This window comes from Callorhinus ursinus, unplaced genomic scaffold (genome assembly GCF_003265705.2).
Source record: "Callorhinus ursinus isolate GAN/ISIS: 27379988/994484 unplaced genomic scaffold, GSC_fseal_2.0 scaffold2, whole genome shotgun sequence".
Taxonomy (NCBI): Eukaryota; Metazoa; Chordata; class Mammalia; order Carnivora; family Otariidae; genus Callorhinus; species Callorhinus ursinus.
This window is the reverse complement of record NW_027397064.1, coordinates 30,792,068-30,809,930: the sequence shown is the minus strand read 5'-3', so window position 1 is coordinate 30,809,930 and position 17,863 is coordinate 30,792,068. Positions and strand designations below refer to the sequence as shown.

The following is a 17,863-nucleotide window of genomic DNA, read 5'->3' as shown; positions in this document are numbered from 1 at the left end:
CCAACATCTGTCATTTCCTGACTTGTTAATTTTAGCCATTCTGACTGGTGTGAGGTGGTATCTCATTGAGGTTTTGATTTGGATTTCCTTGATGCCGAGCGATGCTGAGCACTTTTTCATGTGTCTGTTGGTCATTTGGATGTCTTCTTTGGAAAAATGTCTGTTCATATCTTCTGCCTATTTCTTCATTGGAATAGTTGTTCTTTGGGGGTTGTTTTATAAGTTCTTTATAGATTTTGGATACTAGCCCTTTATCTGATATGTCATTTGCAGATATCTTCTCCCATTCTGTCAGTTGTCTTTTCGCTTTGTTGACTGTTTCCTTTGCTGTGCAGAAGCTTTTTATCTTGATCAAGTCCCAGTAGTTCATTTTTGCCCTTGCTTCCCTTGCATTTGGCAATGTTTCTAGGAAGAAGTTGCTGTGGCTGAGGTCGAAGAGGTTGCTGCCTGTGTTCTCCTTTAGGATTTTGATGGACTTCTATCTCACATTTAGGTCTTTCAACCATTTGGAATCTATTTTTGTGTGTGGTGTAAGGAAATGGTCCAGTTTCATTCTTCTGCATGTGGCTGTCCAATTTTCCAAACACCATTTGTTGAAGAGACTTTTTTCCATTGGACATTCTTTCCTGCTTTGTCGAAGATTAGTTGACCATAGAGTTGAGGGTCCATTTCTGGGCTCTCTATACTGTTCCATTGATCTATGTGTCTGTTTTTGTGCCAGTACCGTACTGTCTTGATGATGACAGCTTTGTAATAGAGCTTGAAGTCCGGAATTGTGATGCCACCAGTTTTGCTTTTCTTTTTCAACATTCCTCTGGCTATTCGGGGTCTTTTTTGGTTCCATACAAATTTTAGGATTATTTGTTCCATTTCTTTGAAAAAAGTGGATCTTATTTTGATGGGGATTGCATTGAATGTGTAGATTGCTCTAGGTAGCATTGACATCTTCACAATGTTTGTTCTTCCAATCCATGAGCATGGAACGTTTTTCCATTTCCATTTCTTTGTGTCCTCCTCAATTTCCTTCATGAGTATTTTATACTTTTCTGAGTACAGATTCTTTGCCTCTTTGGTTATATTTTATTCCTAGGTATCTTATGGTTTTGGGTGCAATTGTAAATGGGATCGACTCCTTAATTTCTCTTTCTTCTGTCTTGTTGTTGGTGTATAGGAATTCCACTGATTTCTGTGCATTGATTTTATATCCTGCCACTTTACTGAATTCCTATATGAGTTCTAGCAGTTTTGGGGTGGAGTCTTTTGGGTTTTCCACATAAAGTATCATATCATCTGCAAAGAGGGAGAGTTTCACTTCTTTGCCTATTTGGATGCCTTTTATTTCTTTCTGTTGTGTGATTGCTGTGGCTAGGACTTCTAATACTATGTTGAATAGCAGTGGTGATAGTGGACATCCCTGCTGCGTTCCTGACCTTAGGGGGAAAGCTCTCCGTTTTTCCCCATTTGAGAATGAAATTCGCTGTGGGTTTTTCATAGATGGCTTTTATGATATTGAAGTATGTACCCTCTATGCCTATACTCTGAAGAGTTTTGATCAAGAAAGGATGCTGTACTTTGTCAAATGCTTTTTCTGCATCTATTGAGAGGATCATATGGTTCTTGTTCTTTCTTTTATTAATGTACTGTATCACATTGATTGATTTGAGAATGTTGAACCAACCTTGTAGCCCAGGGATAAATCCCACTTGGTCCTGGTGAATAATCCTTTTAATGTACTGTTGGATCCTATTGGCTAGTATTTTGAGAATTTTTGCATCCATGTTCATCAACAATATCGGTTTGTAATTCTCCTTTAATGGGGTCTTTGTCTGGTTTGGGGATCAAGGTAATGGTGGCCTCATAAAACGAGTATGGAAGTTTTCCTTCCATTTCTATTTTTTGGAACAGTTTCAGAAGAATAGGTATTAATTCTTCTTGAAATGTTTGGTAGAATTCCCCTGGGAAGCCATCTGGCCCTGGGCTTTTGTTGTTGGGAGATTTTTGATGACTGCTTCAATTTCCCTAGTGGTTATAGGTCTGTTCAGGTTTTCTCTTTCTTCCTGGTTCAGTTTTGGTAGTTGATACATCTCCAGGAATGCATCCATTTCTTCCAGATTATCTAACGTGCTGGCATATAGTTGCTCATAATATGTTCTTATAATTGTTTGTATTTCTTTGCTATTGGTTGTGATCTCTCCTCTTTCATTCATGATTTTATTTGGGTCCTTTCTCTTTTCTTTTTGATAAGTCTGGCCAGGGGTTTATCAATCTTCTTAATTCTTTCAAAGAATCAGCTCCTAGTTTCGTTGATCTGTTCTACTGTTCTTTGGTTTCTATTTCCTTGATTTCTGCTCTGATCTTTATTATTTCTCTTCTCCTGCTGGGTTTAGGCTTTAGTTGCTGTTCTTTTTCCAGCTCCTTCAGGTGTAGGGGTAGGTTGTGTATTTGAGCCTTTTCTTGTTTCTTGAGAAAGGCTTGTATTGCTATATACTTTCCTCTTAGGACCACATTTGCTGTCTCCCAAAGATTTTGAATAGTTGTGTTTTCATTTTCATTTGTTTCCATGAATTTTTTTAATTCTTTAATTTCATGGTTGACCCATTCATTCTTTAGTAGAATGCTCTTTAGCCTCCATGTATTTGAGTTCTTTCTGACTTTCCTCTTCTGATTGAGTTCTAGTTTCAAAGCATTGTGGTCTGAAAATATGCAGGGAATGATCCCAATCTTTTGGTACCAGTTGAGACCTGATTTGTGACCTAGGATGTGATCAGTTCTGGAGAATGTTCCATGGGCACTAGAGAAGAATGTGTATTCTGTTGCTTTGGGATGGAATGTTCTTTTTTTTTTTTAAGATTTTTTTTGTTTTTAAAGATTTATTTATTTGAGAGATAGAATGAGAGATAGTAAGCACGAGAGGGAAGAGGGTCAGAGGGAGAAGCAGACTCCCTGCTGTGCAGGAAGCCCAATGTGGGACTCGATCCCAGGACTCCAGGATCATGACCTGAGCTAAAGGCAGTCACTTAACCAACTGTGCCACCCCGGCGCCCTGGGATGGAATGTTCTGAATATATCTGTGAAGTCCATTTGGTCCAGTGTGTCTAAATTTAAAGTCTTTATTTCCTTGTTGATCTTTGGTTTAGATGATCTGTCCATTTTAGTGAGGGGGTGTTAAAGTCCCCCACTATTATTGTATTGTTGTCAATGTGTTTCTTTGCTTTTGTTATTAATTGCCTTTATGTAATTGGCTGCTCCCATGTTAGGGGCATAGATATTTACAATTGTTAGATCCTTTAAGTAGGATATAGTGTCCTTCCTCATCTCTTATTAGAGTCTTTGGTTTAAAATCTAATTTGTCTGATATAAGGATTGCCACTCCAGCTTTCTTTTGGTGTCCATTAGCATGGTCAGTGGTTTTCCACCCCCTCACTTTCAATCTGGGGGTGTCTTTGGGTCTAAAATGAGTCTCTTACAGACAGCATATCGATGGGTCTTGTGTTTTTATCCAGTCTGATACCCTGTGTCTTTTGATTGGGGTATTTAGCCCATTTACATTCAGAGTAACTATTAAAAGATATGAATTGAGTGCTGTTGTATTGCCTGTAAGGTGACTGTTACTGTATATTGTCTGTGTTCCTTTCTGGTGTATGTTACTTTTAGACTCTCTCTTTGCTTAGAGGACCCCTTTCAATATTTCTGGTAGGGCTGGTTTCGTGTTTGCAAATTCCTTTAGTTTTTGTTTGTCCTGGAAGCTTTTTATCTCTCCTTCTATTTTCAGTGACAGTCTAGCTGGATATAGTATTCTTGGCTGCATATTTTTCTCATTTAGTGCTCTGAATATATCCTGCCAGTCCTTTCTGGCCTGTCAAGTCTCTGTGGATAGGTCAGTTGCCAGTCTAATGTTTCTACCATTGTAGGTTACATATCTCTTCTCCTGAGCTGCTTTCAGGATTTTCTCTTTGTCTCTGAGACTTGTATGTTTTACTATCAGATGTTGGGGTGTTGACCTGTTTTTATTGATTTTGAGGGGGATTCTCTGTGCCTCCTGGATTTTGATACCTGTTTCCTTCCCCAAATTAAGGAAGTTCTCTGCTATAATTTGCTCCAATATACCTTCTGCCCCACTCTCTCTTTCTTCTTCTTCTGGGATCCCAATTATTCTAATGTTTTTCCTCATGGTATCAGTTGATCTCTTGAATTCTGCCCTCGTGATCCACTAGTTGTTTATCTCTCTTTTTCTCAGCTTCTTTTATTTTCCATCATTTGGTCTTCTGTGTCACTAATTCTCTCTTCTGCCTCATTTATCCTAGCAGTTAGAGCCTTCATTTTTTATTGCACCTCATTAATAGCCTTTTTGATTTCGACTTGGTTAGATTTTAGTTCTTTTATTTCTCCAGAAAGGGTTTCTCTAATAACTTCCATGCTTTTTTCAAGCCCAGCTAGTATCTTTAAAATCATCATTCTGAAATCTAGTTCCAACATCTTATTAATGTCCATATTGATAAGGTCCCTGGCAGTCGGTACTGCCTCTTGTTCTTTTTGTTGAGGTGATTTTTTCCATCTTGTCATTTTGTCCAGAGGAGAATAGATGAATGAGAGAAGAAAATGCTAACAGGGTAACAGTGTCCCCAAAAAATATACACTAAAGAAATCAGAAAAGACCTGAAACCGGGGGGAAAGAAAGGGAAAGAAAGAAAAAAGAAAAAGATAAAAACAAACAAAACAAAAAAAAATATCAGATATGATCAGGTTGGTGCATAGATCAGTGCCACACACTAGATTTTGGGCATATTTTGGTCTGTTAGAAGAAAGTGTCTCCCAAAATTTTAAAGAAAGTAAAACATATATATGTACAAAAATAGGGGTTAATACAATGAAGGGATGTAATATGACTGTAACGATGAAAATTGTAAAGGATTTTATAAAAGGAATTGATAAGAAGTTCGTTGAAAAAAGAGAGTATTTTAAAAAAAAAGGGAGAGAACGTAATCAGGCAGGAGACTAGGACAAAGCCATACACTAGAGATTTAGGGTATGTTTTGATCTGTTAGAAGAAACTGTATCTCAAAATTTTAAAGAGAGAAAAACTTATATCTATCTATCTATCTATATATATATATATAATATACCAAAAATAAGAGTAACTACTACGAAGGGATAGAATATGACTCTAAAAATGAAAAATAAAAATATTTTTTAAAAAAGGAATTGATAAGATGTTGGTTGAAAATGGGAACAGGAAATATTAAAAAAAAAACAGACAGTTAAAAAAAATTAACTTTGAAAGACTAAAGAATCATGGTAAAAAAGCCATGAATTCTATGTGCAGTATTCCCCTAGCACTGGAGTTCTGCCTTTCTCATTCATCAGTTACCTCGGTCTTAGCTGGCTGTGCTTGCTGATCTTCTGGGGGAGGGGCCTGTTGTCGTGGTTCCCAAATGTCTTTGCCCAAGGTGGAATTGCCCCGCCCTTGCCAGGTCCGGGGTTTGCTCTCGGGAGCTTTTGTTCCCTTCAAGCTTTCCCTGCAGCTTTGGAGGACGAGAGTGAAAATGGCCGCCTCCCAATCTCCAACCCGGAGGAGCCGAGAACTCAGGGCCCCACTCCTCAGTGCGCCCCCAAAGAAAAGCAGTCAATCACTCCCATCTCCCAGGTCTCTGGTGGCACTCCGTGCTCACCCAGCCTGTGACCCAGCGTTTCTGTCTCTGGTTCACGACCCCGTGTGGAGTCTCCAAACCCAGCAGATCCCTGTGGTGCGCTCCCGCGCCGCTTCTCCCAGGGGAGGAAGGGGAGTCTCCCCAGATCTGCCGCTTGTTGGGTCCCTGCTGGAGGAGCAGTGGCCCGACTGCCACGGATCACGGTTTATGCCAACCCCGAGCTTAGAGCCCACTCCTCGGCTCCGTCTCTGCAGCCGGCTTCCCTGCTGGGATACCTGGGAGCTCTGCCTCAGGCACCCCCAGTCTTTTTGTGATCCCGAGGGTCCTGAGACCACACTGTCCCAGCAAGGGTTCCACCCCCCCCCCCTTAGCCACTGGAGCAATGTCCCTCAGCATAGCCAACTTCTAAAAGTTCTGATTTTGTGCTCTGCTGCTCTCTCAGTTGCCAGAAGCGCCGTCAGAGGCCCCCTCCCCCACTGTCTATCTTTCCGAATATCACTTCAGATTCACTTCTCCGCACTCCTACCTTCCATGTGGTCACTTTTCTGTTCAGAGAGTCGTTGCTATTCTTTTCTTTGATCTCCTATTGAGTTCGTAGGTGTTCAGAATGGTTTGATCCCTATCCAGCTGAATTCCTGAGACCAGACGAAATCCAGGTCACCTACTCCTCAGCCATCTTGTTCCTCCAGACCCTTTCCATTTCTTTTTGTCTTTCCTAAATTTCTTTCATGAGTGTTCTGTAGTTTTCAGAGTACAAATCTTTTACCTCTTTGGTTAGATTTATTCCTTGGTATCTTACAGTTTTTGGTACAATTGTGAACAGGATTGATTCCTTGATTTCTCTTCTGCTGCTTCACTGTTAGTCTATAGAAATGCAAGAGACTTCTGTGTATTGATTTTTATATCCTGCGATTTTGCTGAATTCCTGTATCAGTTCTAGTAATTTTTTGTTGGAATCTTTCAGGTTTTCTACATAGAGTATCACGTCATCTGCAGATAGTGAAAGTTTGATTTCTTCCCTACCGATTTGGATGCCTTTTATTTCTTTTTATTTAATGATTTCTGAGGCTAGGACTTCTAGTACTGTTTTGAACAGCAGTGGTGATAGTGGACATTCCTGTCATGTTCCTGACCGTAAAGGAAAAGCTCTCAGTTTTTCCCCACTGAGAATGATACTCACTGTGGATCTTTCATATATGGCCTTTATGATGTTGAGGTATGTTCCCTCTATCCCCACATTGTGGAGGGTTTTTATCAAGAAAAGATTATGTATTTTGTCAAATCTTTTTTCTGCATCTGTTGAGAGGATCATATGGTCTTATCCTTTCTTTCATTAATGTGGTAGATTATGTTGATTGATTTGCAGATGTTGAACCACCTGTGCAGCCCAGGAATAAATTCCTCTTGGTCATGGTGAATTATCCTTTTAATGTACTGTTAGATCCCTATTAGCTAGTATCTTGTTGAGAATTTTTGCATCCATATTCATTAGGGATATTGGCCTGTAATTCTCCTTTCTGGTGGGGTCTTTGTCTGGTTTTGGGATCAAGGTAACACTGGCCTCAGAGAATGAGTTTGGAAGTTTTCTTTCCATTTCTATTTTTTGGAAGTTTCAGAAGAATGGGTATTAATTCTTCAAATGTTTGGTAGAATTCCTCCGGGCAAGCCATCCAGCCCTGGGCTTTTGTTTATTGGGAGATTCAAATTACTGATTCAAATTCTTTGCTGGTTATGGGTTTGTTCAGGTTTTCTATTTCCTCCTGTTTCAGTTTTGGTAGTTCATATATTTCTAGGAATTTATCCATGTCTCAGATTGCCTGATTTGTTGGCATATAATTGATCATAATATTCACTTATAATTGTTTGTATTTCTTTGGTATTGGTTGTGATCTCTCCTCTTTCATTCATGATTTTATTTATTTGGGTCCTTTCTCTTTTCTTTTTGATAAGTCTGGCCAGGGGTTTATCGATCTTATTAATTCTTTCAGAGAACCAGCTGCTAGTTTCACTGATCCGTTCTACTGTTCTTTGGTTTCCATTTCATTGATTTCTGCTCTAATCTTTATTAATTATCTTCTCCTGCTGGGTTTAGGCTTTATTAGCTGTTCTTTGGCTCCTGTAGGTGTAAGTTTAGGCTGTGTATTTGAGCCTTTTCTTGTTTCTTGAGGAAGGCATGTATTGCTATTTACTTCACCCTGGACCACCTTTGCTGCATTCCAAAGGTTTTGAGCTGTCGTGCTTTCATTTTCATTTGCTTCCATGTATTTATTTTTAATTCTTCTTTAATTTCCTGATGGGCCTATTCATTTTTTAGTAGGATGTTCTTTAACCTCCATGTATTTGTGGTCCTTCCAAATTTTTTCTTGTGGTTCACTTCATGCTTAATAGCATTGTGGTCCAAAAAAACGCATGGTATGATCTCAGTCTTCTTTGTACTGGTCGAGTCCTGATTTGTGACCCAGTATGTGATCTCTTCTGGAGAATGTACCGTGTGCACTCTAAAAAAATGTGTATTCTGCTGCTTTAGGATGAAATGCTCTGATTATATCTGTGAAGTCCATCTGGTCCAGTGTGTCATTCAAAGCCCTTGTTTCCTTGTTGATCTTTGGCTTAGGTGATCTGTCCATTGTTGTGAGTGGGGTTTTGATGTTTCCTACTGTTATTGTATTATTATCAATGACTTTCTTTAAGTTATTAATTGATTGATATATTGGCTGCTCCCAAGTTAGGGACATAAGTATTTACAAATGTTAGATCTTCCTGTTGGATGGACCCTTCAATTATGATACAGTGTCCTTCTTCATCTCTTATTACAGTCTTTAATTTGAAATCTAGTTTGTCTGATATAAGGATGGCTACTCCAGCTTTCTTTTGATTTCCATTAGCATAATAAATGGTTCTCTACCCCCTCACTTTCAATCTGGAGGTGTCTTTGGGTCTGAAATTAGTCTCTTTTAGGCAGCATATGAATGGGTCTTGTTTTTTTATCCATTTTGATACCCTGTGTCTTTTGATTGGAGCATTTAGTCCATTTACTTTCAGAGTAATTATTGAAAGATACGAATTTAGTGCCATTGTATTACCTGTAAAGTCGCTGTTCCTGTAGATTGTCTCTGTTCCTTTCTGGTCTTAGTTACTTTTGGTCTCTCTTTTGCTCAGATGGCCCCCTTTAAGCCGGGCTGCTTTAGTGTTCACAAATTCCTTTAGTTTTGTTTATCTTGGAGTTTTTATCTCTCCTCCTATTCTGAATTACAGCCTTACTGGATAAAGTATTCTTGGCTGCATATTTTGCCCATTTAGCTCGTGGAATATATCATACCAGTCCTTTCTGACCTACCAGGTCTCTGTGGACATGTCTGCTGTCAGCCTTACATGTCTACTCTTGTAGGTTAAGGACCTCTTGTCCCAAGCTGCTTTCAGGATTTTCTCTCTATCTTTGTAATTTGTAAGTTTCACTATAATATGTCATGGTGTTGACCTATTTTTATTGCTTTTGTGGGGAGTTCTCTGTGCCTCTTGGACTTGAATGCGTGTTTCCTTCCCTAGGTTAGGAAAGTTCTCAGCCATGATTTGTTCATATAAACCTTCTGTCCCCTTTTTCCTGCTCTTCTTCTGGGACTTCTCTAATACAGATATTATTTTGCTTTTTGGAATCACTGAGTTCCCTAAGTCTACCTTCATGCTCTTAATAGTTTTATTTCCCTCTTCTTTTCAGCTTCATTACTTTCTGTAATTTTATCTTCTATATTACTGATTCACTCTTCTGCTTTCTTCAGCCTTGTTTTTATGGCCTCTACTTGGTCTGTATCTCAGTTATAGCATTTTAAATTTTGACCTGACTAGATTTTAGTTCTTTTATCTCTACAGTAAGGGATTCTTCTCTAGTGTCTTCTCTACTTTATTCATGCCCAACTAGTATCTTTATAATCATTGTTTTAAATTCTAGTTCAGATATCTTACTTATATCTGTATTGATTAAATCCCTGGCTGTGAGTACTACCTCCTGTTCTTTCTTTTGGGGTGAATTTCTCTGTCTTGTCATTTTGTCCAGAAAAGAAAAGAAAAAGAAAAAAAACAATAACAGCAACAGAAAGAAACTAAATCCTGGATGTGTTTTAGTCTCCTTGTTAAAAGAAACTAGATCCTGGGCACGTGGGTGGCTCAGTTGGTTAAGCCTCTGCCTTCAGCTCAGGTCATGATCCCAGGGCCCTGGTATCGAGTCCCACATTGGGCTCCTTGCTCAGTGGGGAGTTTGCTTCTCCCTCTACCCTTCCCCCCTGCTCATGATCTCTCTCTCACTCTCTCAAATAAATAAATAAAATCTTAAAAATAAATAATAATAAATAATAAATAAAAATAAAAAATAAAAAAAAATAAAATAAACTAGATCCCAAAATAAGAAAAAAATATATAAATACAATGAAAAGAAAAAAAATAAAACATATGTAATGTTTATAAAAGTGAAAATTAAAAAAGGATTAAAAAAATTAGAAAAGAATAAAATAACAACTAAAGAATAAAAATACAAAGAATGCTGGTTACTGTTTTCCCCTAGAGCCAAAGTTTTTCAGCCCTCTATGATCAGTAGACTTGGTGCAAGGGAGTTGTTTGTGCTGGTCTTCTGGGAGAAGGGCCCCGCTATGCTGATTCTCAGGTGGAATTGCCTTAGTGGAAATGCGCCTGCAGTGCACAAGGAGGCAGGGCTTGGTGTAAGTGGCTCTAGGCTCCACTAGGTGGTGCTCTTTCGCTCCCTGAAGACTTAGCGGAGATGGGCATAATGGATATGGCAGCATTCTGCTTTCCAGCCCCGGAGCTGAAAATTTGCACTCCCCACTCTTCAGTGAGCCCTCACAGAAAAGCACTCAATCACTCTTGTCTCCCCCGTTTCTGTCAGAACTCTGTGCTCACCCTGCCTGTGTCCAAGCTTTTTTATCCCAGGCACGCGCCTGGGATAAAAGTCCAAAGTTTAGGGACTCCCACGGTTTGGACCTGCGCTGTTCTTCCCAGGGATGGTCTCGCCACACTTCTGCCATTTGGCGGACCTGTCTCAGGAAAGCAGTCACTTGATCATGCAGGGGATCAGTTTATGGCAACACAGAACAGAAAGCTGGCACTTAGACTCGCTGTTCTCAGGTGGCTTCTACACTTATATACCTGGGAACTGTGCCGTACTGAGCTGCCACACATTCTTCTTGTGACCCCAGGGATCCTCAGATCATGCTGTGACACCTGGGGTTCTGCCCCACTTCACCATCTGAGCATCTTTAAGCCAGGCATGTCCCTCACTGTAGTTGCAGTCTTCTAGAAGTTCTGATTTTGCACTCCACTGCTTATAATACTTTGTGGTAGCCTCATTAAGCAGGCCCCCCTCCCCACTGCTGTATCCTCAGCTATATCACACCAGATTCAAGTCTCTGTGCCTCCTACCTTCCAAACAGTCGTTGCTTTTCTACTTGTAGACCTGCAGCATTTCTTTTCTCAGACCTCCAATTGATTTCTTGGGTGTTCAGGATGATTTGATAACTATCTAGTTGTATTTGAGGGTTGAGACAAACTTAGGGTCCCTCTACTCCTCCACCATCTTAATTCCCAGTCAGCCTTTGATTTAAAATAAAGTGAATAAATACTCATATGGATTGAGAGCTAAATATTGAGGTACTTATAGCTGTCATATTATTTTTCTATAATCTAATATGTTGTGATGGGGATAGAAAAATCCCCTTTAGATGAAATTCTGTTCTGCATTTTAATTATGCCTTTTGCTTGTTAATTTGATTTGCCATTTACTTCTTATTAATGAAGATAACACTGTTCTATGTTGCTGACATTAAAGTTAAGGAAGAATAATTTATTTGAAAACAGATGGAGCAATATTTATAATTTGATTCTAATAGTATTGACATTTTGATTTTATTTCAGGAAATAAGGATTCACCCATATAAATTTTGACTTTTGAATGATTCATTTAATTTTACCAAGTATTTATTAAGCATCTGTCATACTTATATACGATTCTAGGTATCAAAAATCCAAAAATGAATAAGATTTGTTTTCTGATTTTAAGATACCTTTTACCTAAGGGTACCTGACTAGCTCAGTTGGTGGAGTGTGCACCTCTTGATCTCGGGGTTGTTGAGTTCAAGCCCCACATTGGGTGTAGAGATTTCTTAAAAAAAATATAATAATAATCTTAAAAAAGATACCCATTGCCTGGTTGGAAAAGATAGACCATAAACAACTATGTAATCCAACATAGAAATAATTACTGAATAAAATACTAAACAAAGCAATGTGTTGGTAAAAATAATAAAAGAGAATAATTAATTCTAGCTTAGAAATTCAAGAATACATCAGTAAGAAAAACTTTAGAGTAGAAGTAGGGTTTCTCTAGAAATGAACAGGGTAAAAACTCTGCTGAAGGAGTAGTCTGAACAGTGGCATAGAATTTGTCAACAGTGCATGGTATGCAATCCAGTATATCTAGAGCCCAGTATGTACAAAGGAGTACAGTGAGAGATGTCTTAATATAGTTATGGAATTGTTTTTTCTTAAAATTATTTTGAAGGAACCACATCCTCCTAGATTGTCAGCAGAAGAAACAGTGCAGAAGCAGACCAAAACAGACACTTCAACCCTAAACCTATTTCAACACCTCTCTGAACTCAAGTCATTTTTTATAGAGGTAATATCCAACTTGGTAATATCAAAGCATTTTCTCTGTGAATTCTATATACCAGTCAGTGCTCCTTTTATTCTGTAAAGGGAGGGGTCATAATATTTAATCCAAAATAGTAAATAATGTTGCAATAATATGTTCTTGGATTTTTAAAACAATCTTACTGGAAGTTTTTGTTTGCTGCTGAGTGGTACTGAGACCTGTTTATCTTGGCTTGCTTTATTCTACGTCACATTTTCCAGACAAGGAAGAATAAATAATTTGATTTAAATTGCTTTTCATGACAGCTGAAATGATATGCAGAGGGAGTGTAAAATACCTCCTAATTATAGTGTCTGCTCATTTATAAAATATGGCCCAATGAGTCAGATTGTTAATTGCTGATATCAGAAGGAATAATCAAGTAAAACAAGATAGTTAATGCTATAATTGAAAGAGTATTTTAAATTCAAATGTTTATACATGTTGAATTACTTTGAACGGTTCAGCATGTGAATATGAAATGCATTTATACCTATGAATTTGGTTAAGACATAATATTCTTGGCAAGAAGAAAAAATGATGATAAAAAGTTATTAAGAATAGTTTGGAAATGTGTGGAATAAGCAATAACTCTCATGCAATACGATAGACATTGGTAAACTTTTCTTAAAGGGCCAGATAGTAAATATTTTGGACTCTGTAGTCAAAAGGCAAAATCAAGCATGTTATGTAGGTACATATGTAACCAGTTTAAATAGAACCATTTAAAAATGTAAAAACCATTCTTTGCTTACCCACAGCCTATAAAACAGGTGGTAGGCTGCACTTGTACCATAGGCCAAATTTGTCCAATCCTGCATTAGAGCATCATTATAATGTGTTTCTTAGGTTCAGTATCATGGGAAATCTTTATAGAATTTTTTGATAATTTGGTATAAAAAATTTTAGGACGTTTCTATTATAGTTAGCTTTCTACTGAGTTTATTCAAATGAATAATGTTGTAGTATTTTCTGTAGTAGTTTAATGTAAATGTTTTCCCATGTTTCTGAAAGCACTTCATAACTCTTGCTGCTCCTTTCCTAGATTCATGTTTAGTGAGATATAGTTATTTAGTGTTTAACAATACAAACTCTCCAGATTCAGTTGTTTTCCCAAAGTATCTAAGTCAGTTGCCTGGAACTCAACATACATAGAAACAGTGCTTAGAAATGATGACTAATTTGGGGCCCCTGGCTGGCTCAAGTCAGTAAAACATGTGACTCTTGATCTTGGGATGGTGAGTTCAAATCCCACCTTAGGCATAGAGCTTAACTTTTAGAAAGAAAGAAAAAAGAAATGATGACTAATTCCTAGATGTGTTCTGGGTCCCCAAGACCATCCTCAGGTTTGGTGATTGCTAGAAGGACTCACAGTATTCAACATATCAACTAAAGTTTATTACAGTGAAAGGATACAAAACAACATCAGCAAAGGGCAAAAGCACATGAGGTGGAGTATGGGGGAAACCAGGTACAAGCATCCAAGAATCCTTTCCCAGGAGAGTCACATAGGACATGCTTAATTCTCCCAGTAATGAAATGTGAAAACACATGTTTATCTAACCAGGGAAGCTCATTAAGACTCAACACCCAGGGTATTTACTGGGGGCTGGTCACATAGGTAACCTCTGCCTAGCACATGGCAAAATTCCAGACTCCCAGGAGAAATTAGGATCTTCAGCATAAACCATGTTGTTTGCACAAATAATCTAGGAGTAGCGAACCACTTTTGTCATTGAGGACAAGTTTTATATCCGTGCAGGGAACTCTGCCCGCCAAGTTCCCAGATGCCAGCCAAGGGCCTACCTTGCAGGAAGGCCTTTCTAAGGAGAGTTGTTTCGAGCCTGCTGTGTTTACTCTTTACTGCACATAGGGCAACCCATTATTTAACACATAATCTGATGGACATGTTGTACTATATTATGCAACGGTGATAAAATGATTTCATCATGTCTAATCATTTGTGACATTGTTTTTATAGAATAATGCATTCCAAGTTCCATCTGCAGATTCAGTGACATTTGTCCCTTTGTACCCACTATGTCACAGGGTAGCTATTCCCAGGACCAGTATCTAGAGCAGGACAAAGAATACAATAGATATCCTGGGGTACTAATAATCTGTTAATCCCTTTTTGTTATCATAGGGGAGGGTATTTCCCCACTCATTCATATGAAAAGAGAAGGCCTCTCTGTAGGTTATCTCTTCCTAGTTGTTAAAATGGTGAAGAAAACAGAGGTAGTAGTGAAAGCAAAGGCCTAATAAATGGATTTCTTCAAATGCCATGTTCATTTATGTTTGTTCAAATGTAGGTTCTCTTGATTCACAAAGTGAAGAGAAAAGATAGGGACTAATTTTATATGGTTTATAATTCATTATTTAATTTATATAAGACTCTTAGAATAGCACCTGGCACATAGTATATACCCAGTAGTGTTAGGTTATAGTTTAATAAATGTGAGGTATAATATATGAACTATTGTTACATCAAAAAACTTAGTTCAAATCACTATTCTCTTTCATGTTGTAATAAGATAATGGCAGATATTTTCTGAGAACTGTATTTTCTGGCCCTATTGTTACAGCATCAGGGATTGCCTCACTTAATGGAATAGATCTATGTTTTAAAAGTTAAACCCAAAGGGAAATTCTACAAAAATATAGCCAGTTGTCATATTTGACTTAATTGAGCAGTATACTCTTATACGGTCTGTATTTTCTACTTTATATTCATGTCAGTATGGCAAGGAAAAAGGAAAGATTCTAAATCACTGGCTGTTTTAATGGTTGATGCTCCTTGAAATCTGCATTTCTGTTTCACAGCAGAGAAGTAGGATACAAGAAAATGATGGGTTTTAGAAGTTTCAAGTATGCCACCCAAACCTGGTACATAGTTCCTTTCCTATATTTTTTTAGCCTTTTTTTTAAATTAAAGTATATTTGACACACAGCATTACATTAGTTTAAGTATACAGCATAGTGATTCTCCTTTTCTACATTTTAATTAAATGATATGTTTTGGTAGAATAAAATGTTTGGTAGAATAAAATGCTGTATCACAGGGTTCATTCTTATTTAAGGAAATAGAAGTTTTCAATGACTTAAACCTAATAAAGATAAGCAGAACCAGCCACTAAGCCTCTGTCTTTATTTTATAGGGAATTAGTGATGGTGTTCCACTAATAAAGGCCATTGTCCCCAAAAATCAGTCTCGTTCTTTTATGTCTCAAGGCAGTCCTGAGTTACTGGTAAGTCGATTTATAGTTTTTTCACACTGCTACATCCAAATACATTATAACTATAAAAAAAATTGAGAAAATACATTTTTTAAGACTTCTTAAAAATAATAAAGAAGATTTTTATGGAATTATTTTGATCAAATATAAAAATGTATTTTCTTGGGTGCCTGGGTGGCACAGTCAGTTAAGCATCCAGCTCTTGGTTTCGTCTCAGGTTGTGATGTCAGGGTCCTAAGACGGAGCCCAGCAAGTAGTTAACTGTAATTCTAAAGTTTGTTTGGAATAATAAATATCTGAAAATACCAGAAAATTTTGTACAAGAAAAGTAGGATATAACATCATCTGTTACAATATATCATAAGGCAGTAAAAGAATGAAAATAAGAAATAATACAGAATTGATTAAGATACACACTCAGGACTTGTTAGTGAGTGCTTTACATGAATTTTGTAATTTAATCCACCTGACAATCCTGTGAGATAGGCATTATTATTATTTCCCTTGTACAGATGAGAAATTAAAACTCGGAAGTAATTAATTTGCTCGTAGTTGCAGAGCTAGCAAGTAAGGGATCTGGGACCCAGGCACACTGACCAAACCTAGGTCTGTCTGATTCTCATTTTGTCATGTACAAATTATAACAATAGAGTATAGCACAGGGAACAGTAGAGATTCCAGAATTAAACCTATTTTTCTAATTATGCGTATTGTTTGTTTGCTTAGAAAAAAGGTCTAGAAAGATATATCCAAAAAAAAAGTGCCTTTCAATGGTAGAATTCTTGTGATTTTCACCTTTAATACCTGTATTTCTTTAAGTTATCTCTTTGGTAATCTTTTATAATCTATGGGAGAATCTTTTCATTTTTCAAAAGAATATTCACTGTAGGGGGCACCTGGGTCGCTCAGTTGGTTAAGCCTCTGCTCTGACTCTTGATTTTGGCTCAGGTCATGATCTTAGGGTTGTGAGAGAAAGCCCTGCATCAGGCTTCATGCTCAGAGGGGAGTCTGCCTGGGATTCTCTCTCTCACTCGGCTCCTCCTCCCTGCACTCACTCACTTGCTGTCTCTCAAATAAATAAATCTTTAAAAAAAATATTCACTCTAACTGTCACTAAGAAGAGAGAGCTTCTAATTTCTTTTAATGACTTTTAATGTCTTCTGACTGCCAACTAATAGATGCTAGTAATCTTTGAGAAATAATGAGGAAGATTATCTCACTAAAGAAAGATACAGAGGCGCCTGGGTGGCTCAGTCAGTTGAGCATCTGACAGTCTCAGGTCATGACCTTAGGGTCCTGGAATTGAGCCCCACGTTGGGCTCTCCACTCAGTGGGGAGTCTGCTTGTCCCTCTCCCTTTGCCCCTCCCCCTGCTCATGCTCTTCTCTGTTTCTCAAATAAATAAAATCTTAAAAAAAAAAGATACATTGGACTTTTCTTGCCACGAGATATAAGATAAACTAAAAATAAAGATAAAAATAAAGAACTTTTGACTTTATGCAGGGCACCTGGCTGGCTCAGTCAGTAGAACATGTGATTTCAGGGTTGTGAGTTTGAGCCCCACTTTGGGTGTAGAGATTACCTAAAAATAAAATCTTAAAAAAAGATTTAATGAATTTTGTGCTTTAAGTACACAATCCCACATTATTCCTTAAATGATAAATGATAACATAATGTGAGCATTTGGTTATTTAGTGCTGCTTTCTTTAATCTTTTATTCCATTTTTGTCTTCATGTGTTCTTTTCCAGATAACAGTAAGCATGAATTACATTGTTGGAACCCATGGATGGCTGCCTTATGACAGAAACATTTCTAATTACTTTACATTCATCAAAGATCAAACTGTAACAAATCCAAAGTAAGTAAATGAACATTTAAAGCAAAACAGGTGCAGCTGGTACCTTATTGCCAGGAAAAACTACTAAATTGATTGGTGTCATTTTGAAAGTAATACAGTAGACCCGCAGATTTTCTTCCCTCTTTCCCTTTTCCTGACTTGAATTCTGGCTTAAGGATAAAACAATTTCTATAATATCATTATAGAAACAGAAATTAGGGATACCTGGGTGACTTGGTTAAGTGTCTGCCTTTGGCTTGGGTCATGATCCCAGGGTCCTGGGATTGAGCCCTGCATCAGGCTCCTTGCTCAGCGGGGAGCCTGCTTCTCCCTCCAGCTGCCACTCCCCCTCTCCCCCTGCTTGTGCACTCTCTCTCTGACAAATAAATAAAATCTTAAAGAAAAAAAGAAACAAACGAATTATTAGGAGTAGTTTTTAGGCTTG

The 17,863-nt window shown here is 37.8% G+C and overlaps 1 protein-coding gene across 14 annotated transcripts in view; it reads left to right on the top strand.

Annotated features, from left to right (window-relative positions):
- Nucleotides 1-17,863, top strand: part of NBEAL1 (neurobeachin like 1) — a 190,060-nt gene that overhangs the window by 151,547 nt on the left and 20,650 nt on the right. For all 14 annotated transcript variants that reach the window (XM_073879880.1, XM_073879860.1, XM_073879871.1 and 11 more), the window contains 3 exons: nt 12,214-12,330; nt 15,504-15,593; nt 17,330-17,439. In XM_073879880.1, the coding sequence (XP_073735981.1) occupies nt 12,214-12,330; nt 15,504-15,593; nt 17,330-17,439 (317 nt within the window). The remainder of the gene's footprint in view (nt 1-12,213; nt 12,331-15,503; nt 15,594-17,329; nt 17,440-17,863) is intronic.